The following is a 20,582-nucleotide window of genomic DNA, read 5'->3' on the forward strand; positions in this document are numbered from 1 at the left end:
CGTCTGTCTGTCCACCCATCCATTTAATTTACTAATCTGGCAGCAACATTTTCTCACTTGCAGATCTATTGCAGCCTTAATCAAACTGCCTCCAATCCAATAAAACCCCAAAATACCGTAATTATAGGGGATAAATGACTGTGCTGATCAAAAGAGGCTAAAACTCTCAGATTTACTCACATTAATATGCAGTGAACAGCTTTCAGACAGCGAGTTTGATTACTTCAGTGGCAAAGCTTCCAAGTACTAAGCCGGGCTCCGGAGCTTGACAGTCGCATTTCCCCCACTTCACTCTTATCTTAATGTTCATTTTTCTCCTTTGTTTGAATCTGTGTTGTTGCAGCCGGATGAAAGATGTGTGATTAAATCTGAAATTGGCTTTTTTAAACAGTTTTTTTTAGTTTTTACATTATGGATGTTGCTACAATATTTTTTCAGTGATCAAACTAAAATGATTGAGCTTTTGACTGACGTGGACCGCCGACGTGACGATGTTAGCTGTACATCGTTTTCTTTTTCAGCTTTTTTTCTCTGTGCTTCTGCTAGATGAAGACACCTGAAGCTCTTCGGCATAAACCACGCTGTAAAACTCGATCTAAACATTGATCCGGCTGCTCTTTCCTGTGCCGTCTGTTTGAATCTGACACGGTAACGGAGAGCTGAACGTCCTGCCAGAAACGGCAGCTAGTGCTGCTGGATTTATTGGTCGCTGTCTGACTCCACTTAGCTCAACTTATGGCCCAGCTTACATTAAATATGACAAGCGCTGATTCAGAAACGGCACAGTTTTCATGGCTAAATCACAGCTGCAATAAAACAAGGGGACACTCGGTACAAATTAGTGAGTGTGCAGCACGCATAGGATTGTAATGGAACAATGATTTGTGAGGCGTCTATACTTCTTTCGCTCTACCGCCTCCTATTTTCTCATCTTTTTATGAATCTGACTTTATGATATAACATTTGAAAGCACTGCGTTATTATCAGTTATTTACAGCAGGCCATCCTTTTGTTTTTTTTCCTTTTCTTTGGTCATTTTGTTCTTTTTTTGTCAGTTCATTCTGATTTGCAGTTTTATTAATGCCAGTTTACAATTATTCTCTGTGCTGGTGTAACATTAATCTTTTTGTGTTCTTCGCGCTACATTAACATATTATTCAAGGATCTTCTGTAGCAGTCTGTGTTACTGGGAATTTGAAGAAGCCTCTGACTGAAGACACTGTGTTTTTCTATGACAGTCTCATGAAGAGCATGCATTTTTCATTTTAGTAGCATTGGAGTAAACAGGTCTGAATACAAAATTCACACCAAACATCAGATTTTTAGATGTAAAAACACTGGAAACAATGTTATTGATTTGTTTTATTGATTTATCACACTAAATAAAAAATATATACTTATAACCTAACAAAATACAAAACTTTTTTTTTATATGGGTATGAATACTAGTGCAAGACACTGTTTGTTTTGTGTCCATTTCTAAAGGTCCTACACATTTTAGTTGGCCAGAATCCAGTTCGGCAGTCTGAGTCGGGATCTTCTTAATGCTGTCAATAATCCAAAGAGGAAAAAAAAACAACACCTTTCTTTCCTCATTTGAACATGACTTTGGCCTCCCACCTCACACTTCTATATTCTATTGGTGTCGAAAACTATTTGTCCACACACACCCCGTCTCCCTCAGGCCAAAGGTTTGTGCCGAAAGAAGCAGAAATCAATAGTGGAGGTAGACAAGACTGTTCTGCATCATCCCTGCTACACACGTTTTGTGGTGGAGGGAAGTCTGAATTGTTTATTATCTCACAATTTTCTTTCTTCGCCTCCTCCTCCTCCTCTGTCCTTTCAGCTCGTCTTCCTCCTATCCGAGTGGAGGAGTCCAGCTTCTCCCAGGACATGCAGTGGCTGTTGGAGCGCGGCATGCAGTTTGCCGACGTGGCCTTCTACTCCGGGGATTCTGGGAAAGAACTGGGGTGGGCCCACGCGGCCGTGCTGTGCGCCGTCAGTCCGTACTTCCGACAGCTGCTTCTGGGGCCCAAAGCCAGGTAGAAGACATGTTTACACACTTGCGGTAGCTTAAAGAGCGCTAGTGTAGCTGCACTTCCTGTCTGTAGTGTCTTGTCTGACTCTCGTTGGACAGGGAACGTCCACAGTCACGGTGTGTCTGCAGGGAGCGAGACGGAGGCCCCCATTCGCTGCTCTCCACCTGGGACGGCAGCATTATTGACGACTTGCCCCGGTCGGATGGGCACATGACGGGACGACTCACTCGGCTGGTGGTGAAGGACCCCCTGCTGTGCATGTGCCTGTGGGAGACGCTCATGTTTATTTACAGAGGTAAACCCACCCACACTCGTCCAAAGGTCTTCATCTTTGGCTCTGTTTGGGAAATTCATCCTCATTTAGAGGTCGAATCTACAATAAGAGAGGTGCATTTTCTTAACAATTATTAGTAATAAAAACCCCAGAACAAATCAAAACATCCCAATTTATTACTGTCGAATAAATTTTAACCAGAGCACTGGCCGGGGCATCCTAACGGAGACAATAATTGTTAATTGATCAATATTTCCATATCAATCACAAGCCCTTTTGTGAATCTGTGAAATGAAAAAAAATCTCTGCTCTCTTGAGAAAAGAAAGAACACTCTCTTTCCATGATAAACGAATTTAATATGACAATGTGAAAATGATTTCATATTTAGCTAAATAAATCTGCCATCAAGTGTACAGAAACACTTATCGGATTTCAAACTGTCATTGCTCATTATATCAAAATGAAGCCAAAGCATAAAAGCTGTTTGTTGTGGATTCTTGATGTTCCACTGGGTTTAGGAGGAAAAATAGCACCCTGGCGCTGATAATTAAATGCGCTTTATTATTATCCAATGACTGGCGAATGTGACAGTCAAAATAAAAGCACACATTCCAGCAGTTTTGGAAGATACAGGTGCGTTTTAACTGTGTGCCAACAATCTGATACGTACTATATGCTATTTCCAAAACTTTTGAAGTCCGCTCTACAGCGTAAATGATTATTCAAGAGTTGAAAAGATTATTTCCAAGAAACAAAGTTTAATCTTTCAGGATTGTCATCTCAACCACAGCAGCAAACCCACAACAAAAAGACTGGAAAAGAAAAGTCCAGCTTTTCTTTTTCTAGATATTTAGCTAGATATTTCTAGCTCCTCTCCGAAAGCACCTTTATCATCTTCGGGAGGAGGAGCTGGGAGAAATTAGCTGTGGTTTCCTGTAGTTGCTCTTAATTTGTTCGCTTTTCATAGACAAACATGAAGCCCCTTCTGAACATGTCTTCACTGCAGCGGCTGTCATATATAGGTGTAGACATGGGCTGGATGGGAACCACGGCAGATGACAGAGGACAAGTGGTATCGCTCCGTTCCACATTCTCCAGGTACATCGATGTTTGGGTTGGGAATGACTTTGAGTTTCTTGTTACACCTGGCCGACTGTCGCAGAAAAGGGACCAGGACGTTATTGTCAGTGAGGCAGTGTTTGTGTTTTAACTTTGAGCTGCAGCCTGAGCAAATAGTTGTGACCCCCAACTCCACCCAACATCTAAAAAGAGCTGCTATGTTATCTATCGCTGTGGAAGGTGGAAGTACAACGTTACTCAACAGCACTAAGTAATCCATTTCACATGTTGTACAACTGCCTGCACTGTACAACTCCCTATCCGTACTGCCACCAAAAGAGTCGAGCCAGACCAGCAAAGATTCCAATAAACAGGAAATCTCAAAGTCTCTTCCCAAGACCAGACTTCTCTTCCTCAGCTCCATGAGGACTGGGGAGATCTCTTCTGGAGAAATGTGCTTTTGGCTAAGTGGAGAAGAGCCGCACAGCAGGGGATGGATGACGCCTCTGTAAACACCTTTTCCGGAGCGAGACATCTCCTGGTCACGCTCAGGTTCAGGATGGATTGAAAAGAGGCATTCACCCAACTGTTCTGGAAAACGATGGAGAACTTAAAGAAGTTCTCTGTGTCTTCCATGACAGTTTGTCCCTGCTGTGCGGCTGCTGTACTCACCACATCCAGGATGTCTGAACCAGCTCGCTGCTCCGAAAGGTTAACGTCCCCGTCCGGGTTGGTTATCCCTTTCGGAACAGTGAAAAAACTGTCCCCAAAGACTTTGCTCTCGTCCTCAAAGAGAGCTACCCCAGCCGGGGCAGCCTCGTCTTTGGGAACAGTCACAAACACGCCACTGGTTGGGGTTTCAGAGATGTTTGTTAATTGAGCTTCCTTGTTCGGGGAACAGTTAAGCTTAATAACAACAGAAACTTCACAATTCAGGGATGTTGGAATGTTTTTGACAGTCCAATGGCTGTGACGTCTCTGTCAACTCCGTTTCCCTCTGAGACACGTTCCCCGTCCAGGGAACTCGGTAATTCAAGGACACCGGTGAATGTGCCTTTTAGCGACGACATCTCTGGCTTTGCCAGAATTGATGAAGCCAAAGCTTCAGCAAAACCTTTAGCTATGAGGTCAGCCTTAGAAAAATCTTCCTTAGCCGGGTCAGTTTTTTCTACGACTGTAGAGGGTACATGTACATCTCATGTACATCTCATTTTTGACCTTATCAACGAGCTCACTGTAGTTTTGTGGCACGGTGTTGCTTCTGATCATTGCTATGGAAACAATCAAATCACTTCTGCACGTCTCAAACTATAGACAAAATAATGACTGCTTGCGTTTTTTTTGTTTTGCTTTTTATTATTTTCCTAAAAACAAGTAATGCTTAGCCTGGCGGGGGGAGCTAGTAAACCTAGTAAAGCTAGTAAAGCTAGTAAAGCATGGCAGGCCGCCGCTGGGGGAAACCCTGCAGTAGTATCTCCTGTTTAACTATTCTTATTATGCTAGATTCTCTAGAAATGCCGGATAATTATTAAAAACATTAACGTTGCTCGGTTACATTTACTGAATATGGGCTGAGTTGTATTGGAACAGCTCATGAACCGAGTTGGGATACAATCAGTTTATCTAAAACAAATAAGAGAACAACTGTAATCATTTGTACAGTCACTCTCAATATTTAGAAATTCTTCATGATTTCATCTCCCTACAAGATTGTTCTGGATTTTTTCTATTATTTATCTCAAAGTTATGCCTTCAACTTGGTTTTCAATAAACTCAGTGTGCTGAGTAATTAATAACAGGCCGATCTTTTCCCATCCATCAACTGCATTACGACAACACTGTCAGGGTGACTGAGATTTTTTTCTCTAAACATTTTAACTTCTCATTTAATTTGAAATTAGTCTTTGAACTTTTGGAGCCATGCCATTATTAAAACAACAATGACGCAGTCTTATAATAAATAATTTAAATAAAAACAACAACAATATAAAGAGCAGTGAGTTATTCAATTTAAAATTTTAATGAATACTGCCAGGTTGTTAAAATTTGGAGCAGCATGAACTGCAGCAGCAGAGCTGCGACACAGAAGAGCCTGCCATCCGTTCTGAATAAAAACCCTCCGATTGGCCAAGGATGAAAATTACCCAAACTGAAACCCTGGCAGGGGGATCATACAATATGTGCAGGAAGTGCCAGACAGAGAGTGGAAATCAGAAAAGATAAAAGGATCTCTACAACAGCAGCTATTGTGTTCTTCGTCCAAACAAATCCAAGCTCAGTGACTATAACCATGGCACAGCGTGGAGGTCACACATTTCCTGCTTCTCAATTCACTGTCATGTGTAAGATGTGCATGTTTTTCAACCCCGCTGTGGAGATGTAAACACGCTGGTCAGCTGGAGCTGAAACAGGGCTGGGAGAGCTGGACTGATGTCCACAAGATGGGAACTCTGTTCCACAAGAGCCCTTAGTCACTTCCTAATAATTCAGACGTGACGATAAACGCTGCCTGGCAGTAGGAGGCTGTCGGTTGTCTATTGGGCGTCCTCCAATGGCCCATTACACTGAGGAGCAGAAATCCTTCAAACTAAAAGCGCTTGATGGTAAGACACTATAGAGTAGTCATCTGGGAGTCGAAAGATCACGTTAGAAGTTTGATCTTCTTCCCTAGTTTGACAGCTGCGTCTTCTTTGTCTCACTTCAGTTTATCATGATAGAAATTACTTAAAAAACCGGGACACTGAGGAAAGCCGTTGAAGAAAGGTTCAAGAAAAATCCAAGATATAAAAATCGTGATCTGATTTTTGTGATGAAGCAGGTTTCGAATTATTACTGAGCCTTATGTCAGAGACAAGGATGTAAACAAGTGCGTGGAGCTGCATGCATTTGAAATTAAGGCACGAATACCCAAAATGTGTTCCTAAGCTTAGTTAAAGGCTTCCTCCATATCGTGACATTATGCTTCAGCTGGAACGTGCATGGCCTGTGCAGGGTCTTTGAGATTTCCCTCTGGAGCGCATAAGGAATGCTGCAGACTTACTCAACTGGTTCGAGCATGCAAAAATCAGTCGAGTAACGTAGTGAGACGGCGGTGATTATGATGGCGGCAACATATTTGAGTTCCGGGTGTTGCATGGAGTAGCCTGGATGTAGCAGTGTTGTTTTTGTTTGTTTGTTTTTTTTTATCAATGCTTGCATCTGCCTGGATTGGTCACTTGTGTGGTACGCAGTTTACTGTAAGTGCTTTACATTGCAGCTCCAATGCACATGGTGTACAACTCTGGCTTCAACAAAAATCAGCACTCTAAGCAAATAGATTCATTCTGTCTATTTCGAAATAAAAAAAAAACCTCTTTGCGCACAAAGAGATTTCTGTGTGCTGCATTCCCCATGCCCCATGGTAGCACGTTTTGCTCACACATGCCTCCATATTGCACATATAGACTGAAGTCTCAGAGGAGGAAAGATGAAGAGCTGTTTGTCATGCTGTCAAAGGAAAGTCATTGCAAAAACCAGGGATTTTGCATTTTGTGTCGATGACTTCTATTGGCACAGAGAATTGTACCAGGTTAGAAATGACGAGGCACAGAGTGCAACGCTCTGCCCAGAAAACACCACTCTCTGCAGAATACTATAATGCTTGATTAGTTGATGAAAATGCTGATGGTGTATCCTTGCTGACAGTAGCTGCTTCTCCACTGACCTTAAAATTGTGCAAATCGGAAATACAAAAATACATTTACTTAACTGAAACGTGCCAATTTCAAAGTAGCTCATTTCAATAAAAAGCTGTGGTGCTCAGATGAGGTGGTTTTTCTGCTGTTTCAGAGTTAGTGTATTTTGCAAAACTGCAATGGAAACACTTTTTTGCATCACACAAAAAAGACAAAGGTGGTAGGAGGATGAGGAAGCAGGATGTTTTATAATGACTTGTGTGATTTTGTTTGATGGAAACTTAAATTCCAACATGTGCGGAATTTTGACAAAGTTTTGCACACATTTGTAATGGAAACGTAGCTAGTGAGGCTGAAACTGATGGTGGATGTGCAGAAACCTCCCATAGCTGCTGGAAAGTGTTGCAGATTCAGAAGAAACGTCTCATTGCAGATGTCTTAACAGTGCATCACATTGTTATAGGAAGATCAGGAAAGCTGCGGGGGAAAAGCCTGCGGCCCAAGTACTTGCTGCACAGTAAGGTTGTGCTTGTCTTCACTTTGAGGCTTGGAAAATTTGCAGCAATCCAGCATAGTTTAAACAGTCTCAGATCTCCAAAATGAGCGACTACAGGGCAGTCTAACTCTGGTGTGAAGGGATCTTATCAAAATCTGGAGAGAAAACCTTACAACGGTGTCCTGCGCCTCTCAAATATCCTTTTTGCACAGTGCAACAAGCTTTTTTGAAGGATCTGATTCATGGCACGCAATAATAAACATGTATGAAAGCAGCTCTGATGCTCTGACACATAAACCCAAGAGGAAGGTGCACACAACATCTGAGCTGGAGAAGGCTGAGCAGAGGGGGAGAGATTATAGAGTGAGCCCGATTCTCTGTGAGTGACTATATGAATAAGAATAAGCGAGACAGCAGCTGAAATTGGGAGCAGTGTGGGCTTTTGTGCACATCTATACTGTGCACAGCCGTGTGTGTGTGTGTGTGTGTGTGTGTGCGCGTGTGTGTGTGTGTGTGTGTGTGATTTCATAAGAAAAAAGTGCAAAAGGGAAAGCAGCGTGCAGGGTGAAAAATGAAGGTGGCAGAATGTGAGGATGAAACGGGAGTCAGAGAGTTGGAGGAGGAGGGAGTAAGGCGCTACTTTTTCTTGGGTTGTGTAAGAAGACGTGTTAGCAACAAGCCGAGCAGCTCAGGATACCGTCAGGTGTATTGATGTTCATTTTGGAGCGAGTAGGAAAAAAGGAAGAAAAAAAAAGGGGAGGGGGCTTGATGCTCTAAGTGGAATGTGAACGCTTTTCACAAAAGACAGAACATGTTGATCCATGTGGAAAAACATCCCAGTTAACCTTCAACACCGACGGTCCGAACGAGCTGACATCGTATACAGCGCACGTAGCCATGCGTCATCTTGAGTCGGCTAATTAGATGTGAACGGGCGCCTTCTTAGCCTGCAGAAACATTTTGAGCTCAGTGGGACAAAAATGCTCGTTTGCAGCATGCGTTCGTGAAAGAAAAATAGAATAAATAGTTTGTTAGCAAATCAGCTTCATTAATTGTCCTGCTTCAGCCCATTTCACTACATCGCAAAAACAGTTTTCCAGCATCCCGTTTGAGCATCACACCCATAGTGGGAACTGCATGCTGTGAGGTTTTGCCACTTGACTGTGTGAGGACAGTCACAGAGGCCGTGACTTTGTGTGTGTGACGTTAACACTCTGAGACTCTGTCTTCTTTTGTAGTGAGCGGCTGAATTATTGAAATTGTCGTTTGGATGCAGTTGTGTGGATGTGCATTTTCTGTGCATCTGTATGTGTATGTCTCTGGACACAGTTAGATTTATGGGTCCAGTTAGGTCCTTGTTGAAACAGCCGTGTTTACAGGAGAAAAAGTATTTCCCCCCTTATAGGTTTCTTGTATTATTGCTTTTTTACACCTAAAAGTTTCAGCTCATCAAAAAATATATTTTAGACTATAATAGCATGATTTAATACAAAAATAAGTTTTCAAATAACAGTTTGTCCAAACTAATCTGCACCTATTTCAAAAAATTTTTTCGCCCTTTTAGTAAGTCTTAAATGAATTGAGAGCAATCACAGTTTTTTTTGGGGGGGGGGAAGCTGAGTTCACACCCAGATCTAAAGAGTCAATAAATTGTTTAATTAGAACTTATTTAACAAAATGAAAGAGAATAAACTTTAAAAGCAGCATGTCTTCCTAAAGAAATTCAAGTACCAAAACATGGTCAGAACGAGGAACAAAGATTTAAGTGACTTTGAGCGTTGTGACAAGGTCGTTGATGTCTGACGATTTCCTGAGGCATGTAGTTTAAATTTCTTCAGATCTTGTTATTTGAAAGTCACACAGTGGGGGGGAAAAAGACGACAAGCTCAATATATGAAAACTTGAAAGTTGTGGCGTTATTGCTGTGTATCTCAAATGTGATACTGGTTGAAACTGAGCCAAGACTCCTGGTCAATAAAATCTTCGTATCTCATTTTTCAACATTAAAAATAAATTACGCGTATGCACATTAAGTTGCACGGCACTTGAAATGTAATCTACCAAATTAGTGCATCTAAGCAATTTTTTGTGAGATGATGACTGTGATTCAGTGTATTTTGCAGCTACAGTTTTGATCTATAAATTATTGACTTACTGTCCAAAGTGTGGCAGCAGGAGTAATTTGCTTGTGCGACGTAGGAGATCAGATGAACAGGAGGTGATGTCGTCATAGGAGGAAAAAAGCAAAAACTTGATGAAACTTAAACTGTGATGCCATAGAAGAAATAAATAACTTATTTAGTTTTTGCTCAAAGTCTTCCAGCATGTTTGGAGTTGGACTGACATTTTTCTTCAAAGGTCAGTCTATCAGTAGATAATGATTTTAAAACGCACCTTGGTTATTTTCTAAGGTATAAAATTGATGAATACCAAAAATTATAGCAAACATCTGCTGAATAAAATAGCACAGAGTATTCAGAAGGAGTCAGTGATCAAATAATTACCACAGGATGGCTGTGAAACATTCGCAGACGGCTTGATGACAACACAAATCATAAACATCCAGTTTATTATTTTTATGTTTTGGAGTCTTTATAGGAAAAATATGGAACCACAGATGTCAATTTTTTTTTTTTTTTCATGGGATTAATGAATAAGACATTAATTTTGCTTTTGAGCATCATTCATGACAAACAAACTTCTGCTGAATTAATTCAAATAATTTTCTTTTTGAACATTATTTGCACAGTTTAAAGAATTTGCCTCCCAGATTAACCAGATTTTATTTGGATGCAAACTTTTTTCTATTCAGATTAGCTCTGCAACATTATTGCTAAATGTCTTTGAACGCCCTGATGCGTCGTTCGGACTTCTTGCATTCTTACCAGCAGCTCTCTCTGACAAAACATTTTTTTTTTGTTTTTTTTGTTTCTGGATTCGTCCCTGTAACTATTGGCAACTCTCAGCTACATTGGGAGCTGAAGAAATGAGGGTGAAATGATTTCACCATCATCTAAAATATTTCTCCCGCCTTGCCGACATGAATTATTTACACATTTTAAGGGATGAGCTGCTGCAGGGATGAGCCAATCTGTTGCTGATTGGACAATGTTGTTACAGTTAAGATAATGATAGCATGACCAAGTTATCGCCCTGGAAGAAAAGAACTGGGTTAAAATCTTTTGAACGTTGCCAAAAATAATTTTCATCTGTCTTGTTGTAGAATAATAACTAGTAACCTGATGAAAAAAAAACAAATTTTCTATTTTCTATTGTTGATATTCGTAGAGCTGGGGATGGGTTGGTCCCTCCACCCCTTCATTACCAACCAAGATTACATAAAAAGGTGCAGTTTATAAAAAGCTTTGACTGCAAGAGAAAGTAGAGAGTTCGGTGTTGAAAGCATGTGGGCAGTCAGAGCCCAGTGCCAAACAGAGATCTGTGTTTTTCTCAAAACCGCACCCTTATGGAACCAAAAGGTGTGACTGTAGATGTATATGTTTTTTTTGTTTTGTTTTGTTTTCAGGAGCGTGGGAGTGGGAGCATCTCCAGGAGGCCCTGGAGGAGAAGCTGAAGAATTCGCTAGCCGTGGCTCAACTTATGGAGCGCATACGATCTCTTCTCAGCAGAGACAGGGTCAGCGCTGCTAAACATCGCATTACAGCACACAGAAAAACACTCGTTAACCCTTGAACTCTTCCTGTGTTTTTTTTTTAGGCAAAAAAATTCAATGTACTATATTGGTTTGGGGCATACGGGGTTGTTTTACTCAAGTTGAAGGAAAATATGTGGGTTTAAAAATGTTTTAAGCGATTAGAAATGCAGTTGGTACTCTGTAGCTATCGCAGCTACGGCACAAGTGTTACAGAGTACCAGCTTTTGCACAGCAGGGTTTGGCCGTTCCTCTAAAAATACCTCAAGCTCAGTCGAATCAATTCTCCAGTTTTGCTATAGATTCTCAGTTGGATTGAAATCTTGACTTTGACTGGGTCACTCGCCCAGCTATCCTGTGATCTAACCCACCTACCAAGAAAAAAAGGTATTTTTTTCTGCAAATGACAAAAAAGTTTACATGCAACATTTTAATGAAAAGAACAAAGTATTCAGATTTACAAACCCTTCCAGATCCATTTTTGCCTTATTTGGGTCTTATTTGTCTTTGTTTTTAAAAAATATATAAATATATATATATATTTTGTTTGGATAGAAAATATTTTTCTCCTGTTCTCAGTAACCGCAGCAGAAAATGAATCATGTAAACACTTAATCTAATAATGACACAGAAATGCGCCAAAGTTTGCTCTTGAGGAAAAGTTACTGAATGTTTTTTGTCCTATTTGGTTAATAAATAAACCGATACTTTTTCATAACTAACATTTTCTATTCTGCATAGCAGCACAACCTGGCTCAGGGACTGTGATAAAAAAAGAGGGAAAATGACATAAATACATGATTTATAAATGTTTATTTGTTTAAAAATGTAGACTTTGCATAAAAATTTCACCCTAAACATTTTAAGAGTCTATTTGCATCCAGTATATAAACAGGAAAACCCCTGATTTAGCCCAGTCTGTTGCAGTTCTTTCTGCATCTTTAAGGTTGCTGTCTTTCAGTAAATGTTGAATGTTGAATGTTTTCCTGTCCCTGCTGAGTAAAAGCATGATGCTGCCTTTCTTTCAAAATCCTGACACTCTTCCATAAAGCTCAAATTTGTGCATCTAATAACAACGTAACCCACCTGTGACTCATTCTGACAAGAAGTATTTGCAAAGCAGTGTGTTCTGTATGAAAAAAACCGCTATCTAATGGGATGCATGAAATCCATAACAGAGGTTAAACAGCTGAATTAAATTTCCTTTGAATGCATAAAAAAATGTGTTTATAGTTGCAGATTAAGAGGGCCTTCATTAGCAAGATCATATCAGTAATAATGCGTCTGTGATTACCATATTTACATAATCAGTGCCTCTAATCACCTCCCAGATACTGTGGGGATTAGCGCAACATAAACACGAGATGTTTTCCAAGAAGCAGAATGCAAGATCTGGAAGGGAGTCGCACTCGCATGGATGCTGTTTTCAGGCGGCCGTGTGGTTTAGGTTGTCTATATTTAGAAAGCGCGAGGACACAATGCAGCAGACTTTTAACATTTTGTTGGGGAGTGAGAACGTGTGACGCGTGGAAGACCTGACCAGCCTTTCTTTCACACCGAATGCTTCTACCTGAGGCAGCGGCTGACGCAGAGTGGCAGAAGCGGTCATTTAACGTGGCGAGGCACCACGATGTCCGGCCGTGATTCAATTCCTTCCTCTGTGAACCTCCTCCTGGTCATTGGCACGCTCAGGAAATTGGTCAAATCCAGTTTTAAAACAAGCCTCTCTGTGGATTATCAAGTCAAAGGCCTGGTTTCTGTTTCCACGTCCCTCGAATCACGTGCTCAGCAGGGCAGCGTGAGAGCGAGAGGTCTTTGTGCTCCAGCAGACTGATAAAGGTCACGCAGTGGTAAAAGGATGCTTTATAATTCTCAGCTGTGAACACGTTCTACACTATGCAAATGTTGACAAAAAGCTTTTTCTCTCTCTCTAGTATTCCATGTTTCATTTGCAGGGCACTAAACATGTTCCGTACTTTGTACAAATCTAACAAGTGTGATGCGCATTTTCAGCCAGCCCTCACAAATCTCACATTTTGAAAAGAGAAGAAGAAATCTGTGTAAAGCTCCAGACAATGTTTGCCACAACCCATGTAGGGTACACAGCGAACATATGGAAGAACGTGATCACAGGAGGAAAAAATGAACTGTTTTGATCTGTGAGGATGTTTTCCCTTGAGCAGGGACAAGAGTGCTGGTTAGAAATGATTGCATGAAACTAAATATTGGACAACACTAGAAGAAAACTTGAGGAAGGGTACGAAGGACGGAACTAAAGCAGAGGATCACCTTCCAGTATGTGTCCAGTAGGACGTTTTTTAAGCTGTTGGAGATGAACTACTTGCAGCTGTTCTTATAATGAAAGATCCATCCATTTTCAAACACCCTTGTTCCTAGTGGGGTCAGGAGGTGCTGGTGTCTATCTCCAGTGAACGTTTCGGGCGAGAGGCGGGTTCACCCTGGACAGGTCGCCAGTCTGTCGCAGGACAACACAGAGACAGACGGGACACACAACCATGCACACACACACTCACACACCTAGGAAGAATTTAGAGAGACCAGATTTATATCTGTAAAAACAATTGAAAAACATGCATCTCTTTCTTTCTAGTTAAGAATTATCAACTAGTTTGTTGCTCTGGTATATACAGTTTCAATGAAATACGTTAAAGTTTGCCATACTCTTATAGGGCTGAAACACTTCATTGGATTAATCACCATTATGGGAATATTCATCAACTGATTTAGTAATAGATTACTTGTTAACTGCAAATTGCCTTTCAGCTTTTTTGCTGAAAGGCAAAAAATATATAAACCTTGCCTTTAAGATAAAAAAAACCCTGCTGCAGTTGTCACCGGTTTAATTCCTGGCCTCAGGCCATTTGCTGCCTGTCTTCCCTTTCTCTTTCTCTCTCTGCCTTTCTTCCTGTCAAGCTACTAGAGCCATAAAGAAAACTTAAAAAAAAAAAAAAGAAGCTTAAATGTTTTATTAATAGGTGGTCTGGACGACCGTCTGGTCTGCAATTTTCATTCGCTGTCGGCCACTTGCCGTCCCGTCGGTCTTGGCTCTGCAGTTTGAGTGTGTTTTATTGTAGCCCTGAGTAGAACTGGCAGGAGGGGCCATCTGTATTCTATGAGGGAGGCACAAAAGATGCTCAGCATGACAATTTTTCCTAGTAACAAGAAGCTGACACACAGCAGACGAATGCTAACTAAACTCCTTATGGCTTTCTGCTCCCTGTGTGTGTGTGTGTAGAGCTCCAGGGACACGCCGAGTGCACGGGCAGCTCAACTCGGACCCCAGACCCTCGTCAACCTCTTTAATTCCCCTCTTTATTCGGACGTCATTTTCATGGTTCAAGGTGGGCGCAGTTAAACACACTGACTGACAAATGCTGGCAGAGTCTCACACAGCAGGGTGAAGTGAATTATTAGCCCAGGTCGTCCATTAAGAGACACATTACGGTAAAGCAGTTGAAATGAAAGGCTCTTTCCCACTTCTGTCATGTTTCATCTCCACAAAAAGCTTCTCCTCTCTATTAAACAGAGAAATACAAGCAAAAGGGTCCAAAGCATCTCATGATGATCAATATTTATCTCATAAAGAATGCAGTGAGCTTCTTCATGCACCCCTGAGCCAAGTTAAAATTTTAGAGGTCAAAGTATATTTCATAAAGGTATATTTCTATTGTATAAAACGGAAACTCTCCACTGGCTGTTAAGTGCAGTTAATGAAGTCAATTGGCCCATTACGACTTTAGACCCCTTTTGTGATCATTTATTCCCGTGTTGCTGCAGGCCAAACATGTTTATTATCAGCGCTAATCGTTTGTCCTCTCCACTTCTTTACATGTCAGGGATTTTTGCCGAATCAAACTGTAAACCCTGCCGATTAATGTGTAATTCAGGAAGCGTGTTGCCCGCCCATCGGGCGGTGCTGGTGGCCCGCTGTGACGTGATGGCGGCCATGTTCAGTGGAAAGTACGCCGAGGCCCGGAGCAGAGTGGTTCCCATCCACGGCGTCTCCTCGGACACCTTTCTGTCTTTTCTGGAGTACCTCTACACTGACTCCTGCTGTCCTGGTGAGGTCACTGCACACAGCCAACCCACAGGTGGAACTCGCATGCTGCTTTTGCTTGATATAAAGAAATAATGACAGCGTGGGAAATGTGTTTTGCAGAGCATCTAAGGTGGCATTTAGCTAACTTTTAGACTAGATGAGGGCTAGATGTCCCGAAATAGAAAATATCCTGAAACTACATACAGTAGAGCATCCTTCACAGACAAATCCTTTATTTTAGCTGCAAAATTTCACTGAGGAACAGTGTGATAAATCTATCTTTTAATTTTAGTGTATTTATTTAGGGATAAAAAAGATTAAGTTCAAAATGTCTTTTTTCTTTTTAACATAATCAGAAGGGTTATTAGCAACCATAATGCTAAGAGTTTGTGTAGCCAACCTTTACCAACAGCACAGCATTTATTCTCCTGAGACATTTCACAAACATACTGTTGAGCCCAGAGGGAGAAGGATCTCTCACCATTCATCTTTGTGCCATTCTTCTAGACTTTCCAGAGTTTGTGATTCTCTTTTCTGTTCTTTGCTCTTCAATTCACCCCGCGCGTTTTGTCAGGGTTTTAGGTATGACTGAGACGATTAATCGTGATGAATTCATTATTGAAATAATCGTCAAGTAAGTTAGTAATCGATTAATCGCCAAGTCAGAAAAAGGTCATTTGCAGAAAAAACAAACAAACAACATATTCAGTGCAGTAATTAAGCCAAACCTGTCCAATATATATATATATGCATTTTGCATTTAAAATAAAAGTACCTTTGTCTGTAAATGTGGTTTACCCGGAATTCCTTAAGTGGTGTAGTTTTAGTTTCACCCGGTTGAAATTTTCTAAAAGAATGCTATGTTGTTGCGTTTTAGGCAATAAAATGTTTATTTTCTTTCTCTATAAGAAGGATTTGAATAATTAATGCATTTCTAATATTGTAGAAAAAGGCTTAAGTGGTTAAATGAAAAATCTGTAGAATCTGCCAATTTTTTTCTCAATTAATCGATTGAATCATTGATAGATTAACCGATAATAATGGTTAGTTGCAGCCCTTGTTTTAGGTTTGGGGACTTGTTTGTCACAGTTCCAGCTGTGAGCTTCATTACTTCATCACTCTTTCTCTGATTGTAGACGCGTGGAGATCAGGATGATCATCTGTTTTCTTGACTGATTTCTTGACAGCGTTTACTGACTGGTCAGGATAAACACACATCTGCCTTTCCTTCAATGAGATCTTCTCTTATCTTTCCCATTTTGAAGAATAACGTGCTGTCACCTCATATTCATGCCTCATAAGAGATGGTTGTCGATGAGGGCTTTTACTAGACCAATTATTTAACGTGTCATTTTCTGTGCATAAATGTTCTCAAATTAAAGGTTAGATTGCTCCCAATTTTCACCGTGGGATCATGTCGCTGCAGCTTTTACACAGCCGTATGCAGCGCTGAGTCTAATGATGAGGAATCTCCCAGTGAGCAAGTTGTCAATAGACGCTTGATTAGTTCGTAGCAGAGATCGGCGTCTCTCCGCATGCTGTGGAAATGAGCCCCCGAAGAAATCGGCAAACAACAGAGGCGTGTATCAGCGTTTCCACCCGGCCCTCAGTCACAAACCTAAGCCTTAAACAAAGACACAGTCGACTGGTCTTATCATCCATCTGTGAGAGCGCGACGTGTTGCCAGTGTTGGTCTCTAGAGACACTGGGAAAACAGCACTGAGCTTAAAATTCAATTAGATTTATGGGGAGGCTTGAAATCGGACCGTGGCATTGCTGCTTCAGCTGCCAAGTCACAGCTCCACACATGTTGTTGTTTTCCACTGTCACACATTTCACTTTGAGAGCATTTTAGCGGATAAATCACTTGTTGTGACAATGAGATGCTGTGATATTTATGCACCTGATTACAACCTATATGACAGAATTTACTTCTAAAAATATTTAAGCTTCCTTTGCCTTCATTTTAAACTCATCACTGATAATTACTACTTTTGACTCTTGATCCAGTTTCCACAGCGTCTCTTTGGAGCTGAGCTCTCCAAGCTTTTTTACATTTGGGCCAAAATTGTCAAGTTGAGAGCATTCTAGGGCCAATTTCAGATTTTTTATTAGTCTTAGTGGCTTTTATTTGAGAGGCGTTAGAAAGGAAAGTATGTAATGAGAGAGGGGAAGACATGGGGCAAAGGTCATTTGGCTGGGAATCGAACCTGTGACGTCCGCGTCAAGGACTAAGGCCTTCATACCGGGGGTTGTGCCTGAACGCTGCACCACCACATTTTGTTTTTCTAAATTAAAACTGAACTGAAAGATTTACTTCTTAAGACATTTGTCGTTTTTATCTTTTCGATAATATACTGAATAGACACTATTTTGATAAAGCAGTCTAATTCTTGTAAAAAAAAAAAAAAAAAAAAAGATCCTGTAAATCTCTGTTGATCCAACAGAGTCCTTCACAATTACTGTATTAAATGACAGATAAACAATTTCAAAGCTTTTTTTTGGTTGGTTTATCGTCTTCACATACAAGCATCGGCCGATCATCAATCTCCCAAGATTAATGAAATTTGCACCAATAAATCAGCTGGCCAGTAAATCGGTGCACAGCTGCTACAGTCCCAGGTTCTCTTTACGTTCTGTAATAAAAGGGGATCCAACAGAGGCCTGCACCCTTTGTCATACAAAAAGAAATTTCTGCCCTAGGTTCAGCTAAATAAAACTCATTTAGAAACATAAAAGTTACACGAACTTTGAAAATAGAAGACGTCATATTTTACATAATTTTACAGCTTTAGTAAAAGGATGATGGATGTATTTTCTTCATAATATGGGATGCTGATGTTTATGGAAAATAATGTAAAACAACCAGATAGTTTACAACTTGACGACAAAAATCTATTGAAAGAAATTTCACTAGTACTTTTAGCGTCATCCTGTTGTGGAGACTCAAAGCAGTTATCCAGTGAAAACACAGAAAAAAACCCACTAAAATGTTAATCACATCACATTATTAATAATAAAAGAGCCATTATGGAAGTTTAAAAGAGCCACTGAGCCGCAGGCTGCACCCCACTGGGACAGAAAAATGAAAATCATGTTTTCTAAACTTCCTGTCTTCCTGAAAGCTTGAGTTTGAAATCAATTTAAAAAAAAAAACAGAACAAATGTGCAAACTCCAGCTCAGTCCTTACTGTTATCTGCTGTGAGCCTTGCTCTCTCTCAGCCTGAATAATCCACAGAAATATCTTGACATGCTTTTAAATAACTCCTCTGGCTCTTCTTTTAAACACTCCACTGATACTGCTAACAGCTGACAGCTGCTAACTTTGAGCGTTCTCCCAGCTTTAATCATTTCCACAATACAGATGTTATTCGCTCTGTCCTGGGAATGTTTATGGATTTCAAAAAATTATTGGATTTTTTTTTCATTTCTCAGTGCATCTCTAGTGGTAAGAGCTTGATACAAGACAAAGGCTTTTAGAGTGACACCGGTTGGCACTAGTGTCTGGAAATGAACACATTTCTCTCCTTCAGTGATGTTATGAAAAGCAATATTGCAACTTTGAGGACTCCTATAATTATTGCTTGTCTGCAGGATATCGCAACACATTCATATTGTAGTGGCAATTAACAAAAAAAAACAAAAAACGACATTTATTCCTTAATATCCGGCTTAAATACCCCCAGGACGAGCATCTCTGTTTTATATCCACTCATGACTTCAGGAACACTGAGAACAAGAAGCAGCTCCTGAAGCTGCAGCAGCCCTTAAATTACATAAGACCCCTGGCGCTCAAGGTCAGCACAAGGTAACTCCACGAGTATCAGTGACAAACAGAGCGCTATCAAAGCAGCGGGGCTAGCACGGCGCTTCACCCGGATAATGCGGCCTGAACATATGAAAGGAGACGTTCCTAACGCCCGTTTGAGCAATTGTGCAGCCAGACATAACAAAGCCTTCTGTGTTTGCTGCTGCTGAGCTGATGGTGCAGCAGCACGTCTGAGGAGCGTGCAGGAGGAGGGAGAGACGGGCGGTGTGAGCACGATGAGGCAAACGGTGCCAAACACGGGGTTGGACATGAGTAACAGGAAATATCAGCCTGCACCGGCATAGTTTGAGTAGGTATTTTAACATCATCCAGCCGAATTTATTTATTTTTTCTTAATTAAACTCAAGAATGTAATGTAACGGCACAGGAACGTGGTCGTAGTCGTAGACGTCATAGCCGAAGCTTATGTGTTATGTAATTAAACTTTCGGATGTAATCATGTTTGGAGTCTTTGTTTAGGATTGTTAATGCGTGTCAGGGGTAAATATAACATTTAAAATGGTATTTTCCTATATTGCGTCAGCTTTGAGATAAAATACAGCTACATAATGTGGTACTATAACCCGCATTTTACTGTAATCACCCTTCCCCCTTAAAAATATCTCCTAGAATAAGTTTTATGTCTAGCTTTATGTCTGTAAAACATAAAAATATCACCACTTATAACGAAAGATGTTTGTTTTTTCGTTCATTTCAGAAATCTTTATCAAGCTGCTATTTTTGGCAAGTAATCTTTAGCATAAGGAACCCCAATTTATATTTTGTTGATTGAGACGACCCATAAAAAATATGCATACGTATTGTTTATATGACATAAAATCTAAATATGAACGTATGTTTGGCTTTAGAAGACATCAATGATAGCAGATAAAACTGACCTTCATTTGGTGTGGTAGTAAAAGTTTAATAAAGATCTGCATTAATACAATCATACGCTAGGCTCTGATACTACCAAACAAGGCAATACCTGTAATAAACTGTGTGGTATCGTTTGTATCCCGATGCGTTGGATTTCAGGTCACAACTCTCAGTTCAAGCAAAAATAGAGGTCTTATAATACTTTTTTCTTAATTTTTTTGTCAGTAAACTGAATGTGTAGTCAGATGTTTATAAAGAAATGACCTGAATGAATCAGCTTAGAGGTGTTCACTCATTTGCCCTGCATTAAAATCAAGGCATGAGAGATTTGTGACTAAATGAGTCTTTTCTAACCCGCGTTGCCTTTACCCCAGGTCATTTTTAACTAATTTTAAAGCATGTCAGACAGACCTATTGGTGTGTGTTTCTGTGTGTCCAGCCAGTGTGCTGCAAGCCATGGCGGTGCTGGTCTGCGCCGAGATGTACCAGGTGAAACGGCTCCAGCATCTGTGCGAGGTGTGCGTGTGTGCTTACCTACAGAGCATGCCCAGTAGAGAGCTGTCGTCGACGGGGATCAGCGTGGTTCGACTTCTGCGTAGAGCGAAGGTGGGCGCCGCTGAAGCCGTCGTGTGGCTTGAA

At 40.7% G+C, this 20,582-nt stretch overlaps 1 protein-coding gene across 3 annotated transcripts in view; it reads left to right on the forward strand.

Annotated features, from left to right (window-relative positions):
- Positions 1-20,582, forward strand: part of rhobtb3 (Rho related BTB domain containing 3) — a 31,957-nt gene that overhangs the window by 8,975 nt on the left and 2,400 nt on the right. For all 3 annotated transcript variants that reach the window (XM_028003081.1, XM_028003082.1, XM_028003083.1), the window contains 6 exons: positions 1,847-2,042; positions 2,138-2,334; positions 11,070-11,179; positions 14,452-14,557; positions 15,104-15,277; positions 20,383-20,549. In XM_028003081.1, the coding sequence (XP_027858882.1) occupies positions 1,847-2,042; positions 2,138-2,334; positions 11,070-11,179; positions 14,452-14,557; positions 15,104-15,277; positions 20,383-20,549 (950 nt within the window). The remainder of the gene's footprint in view (positions 1-1,846; positions 2,043-2,137; positions 2,335-11,069; positions 11,180-14,451; positions 14,558-15,103; positions 15,278-20,382; positions 20,550-20,582) is intronic.

This window comes from Xiphophorus couchianus, chromosome 20, assembly GCF_001444195.1.
Source record: "Xiphophorus couchianus chromosome 20, X_couchianus-1.0, whole genome shotgun sequence".
NCBI classification, from domain to species: Eukaryota; Metazoa; Chordata; class Actinopteri; order Cyprinodontiformes; family Poeciliidae; genus Xiphophorus; species Xiphophorus couchianus.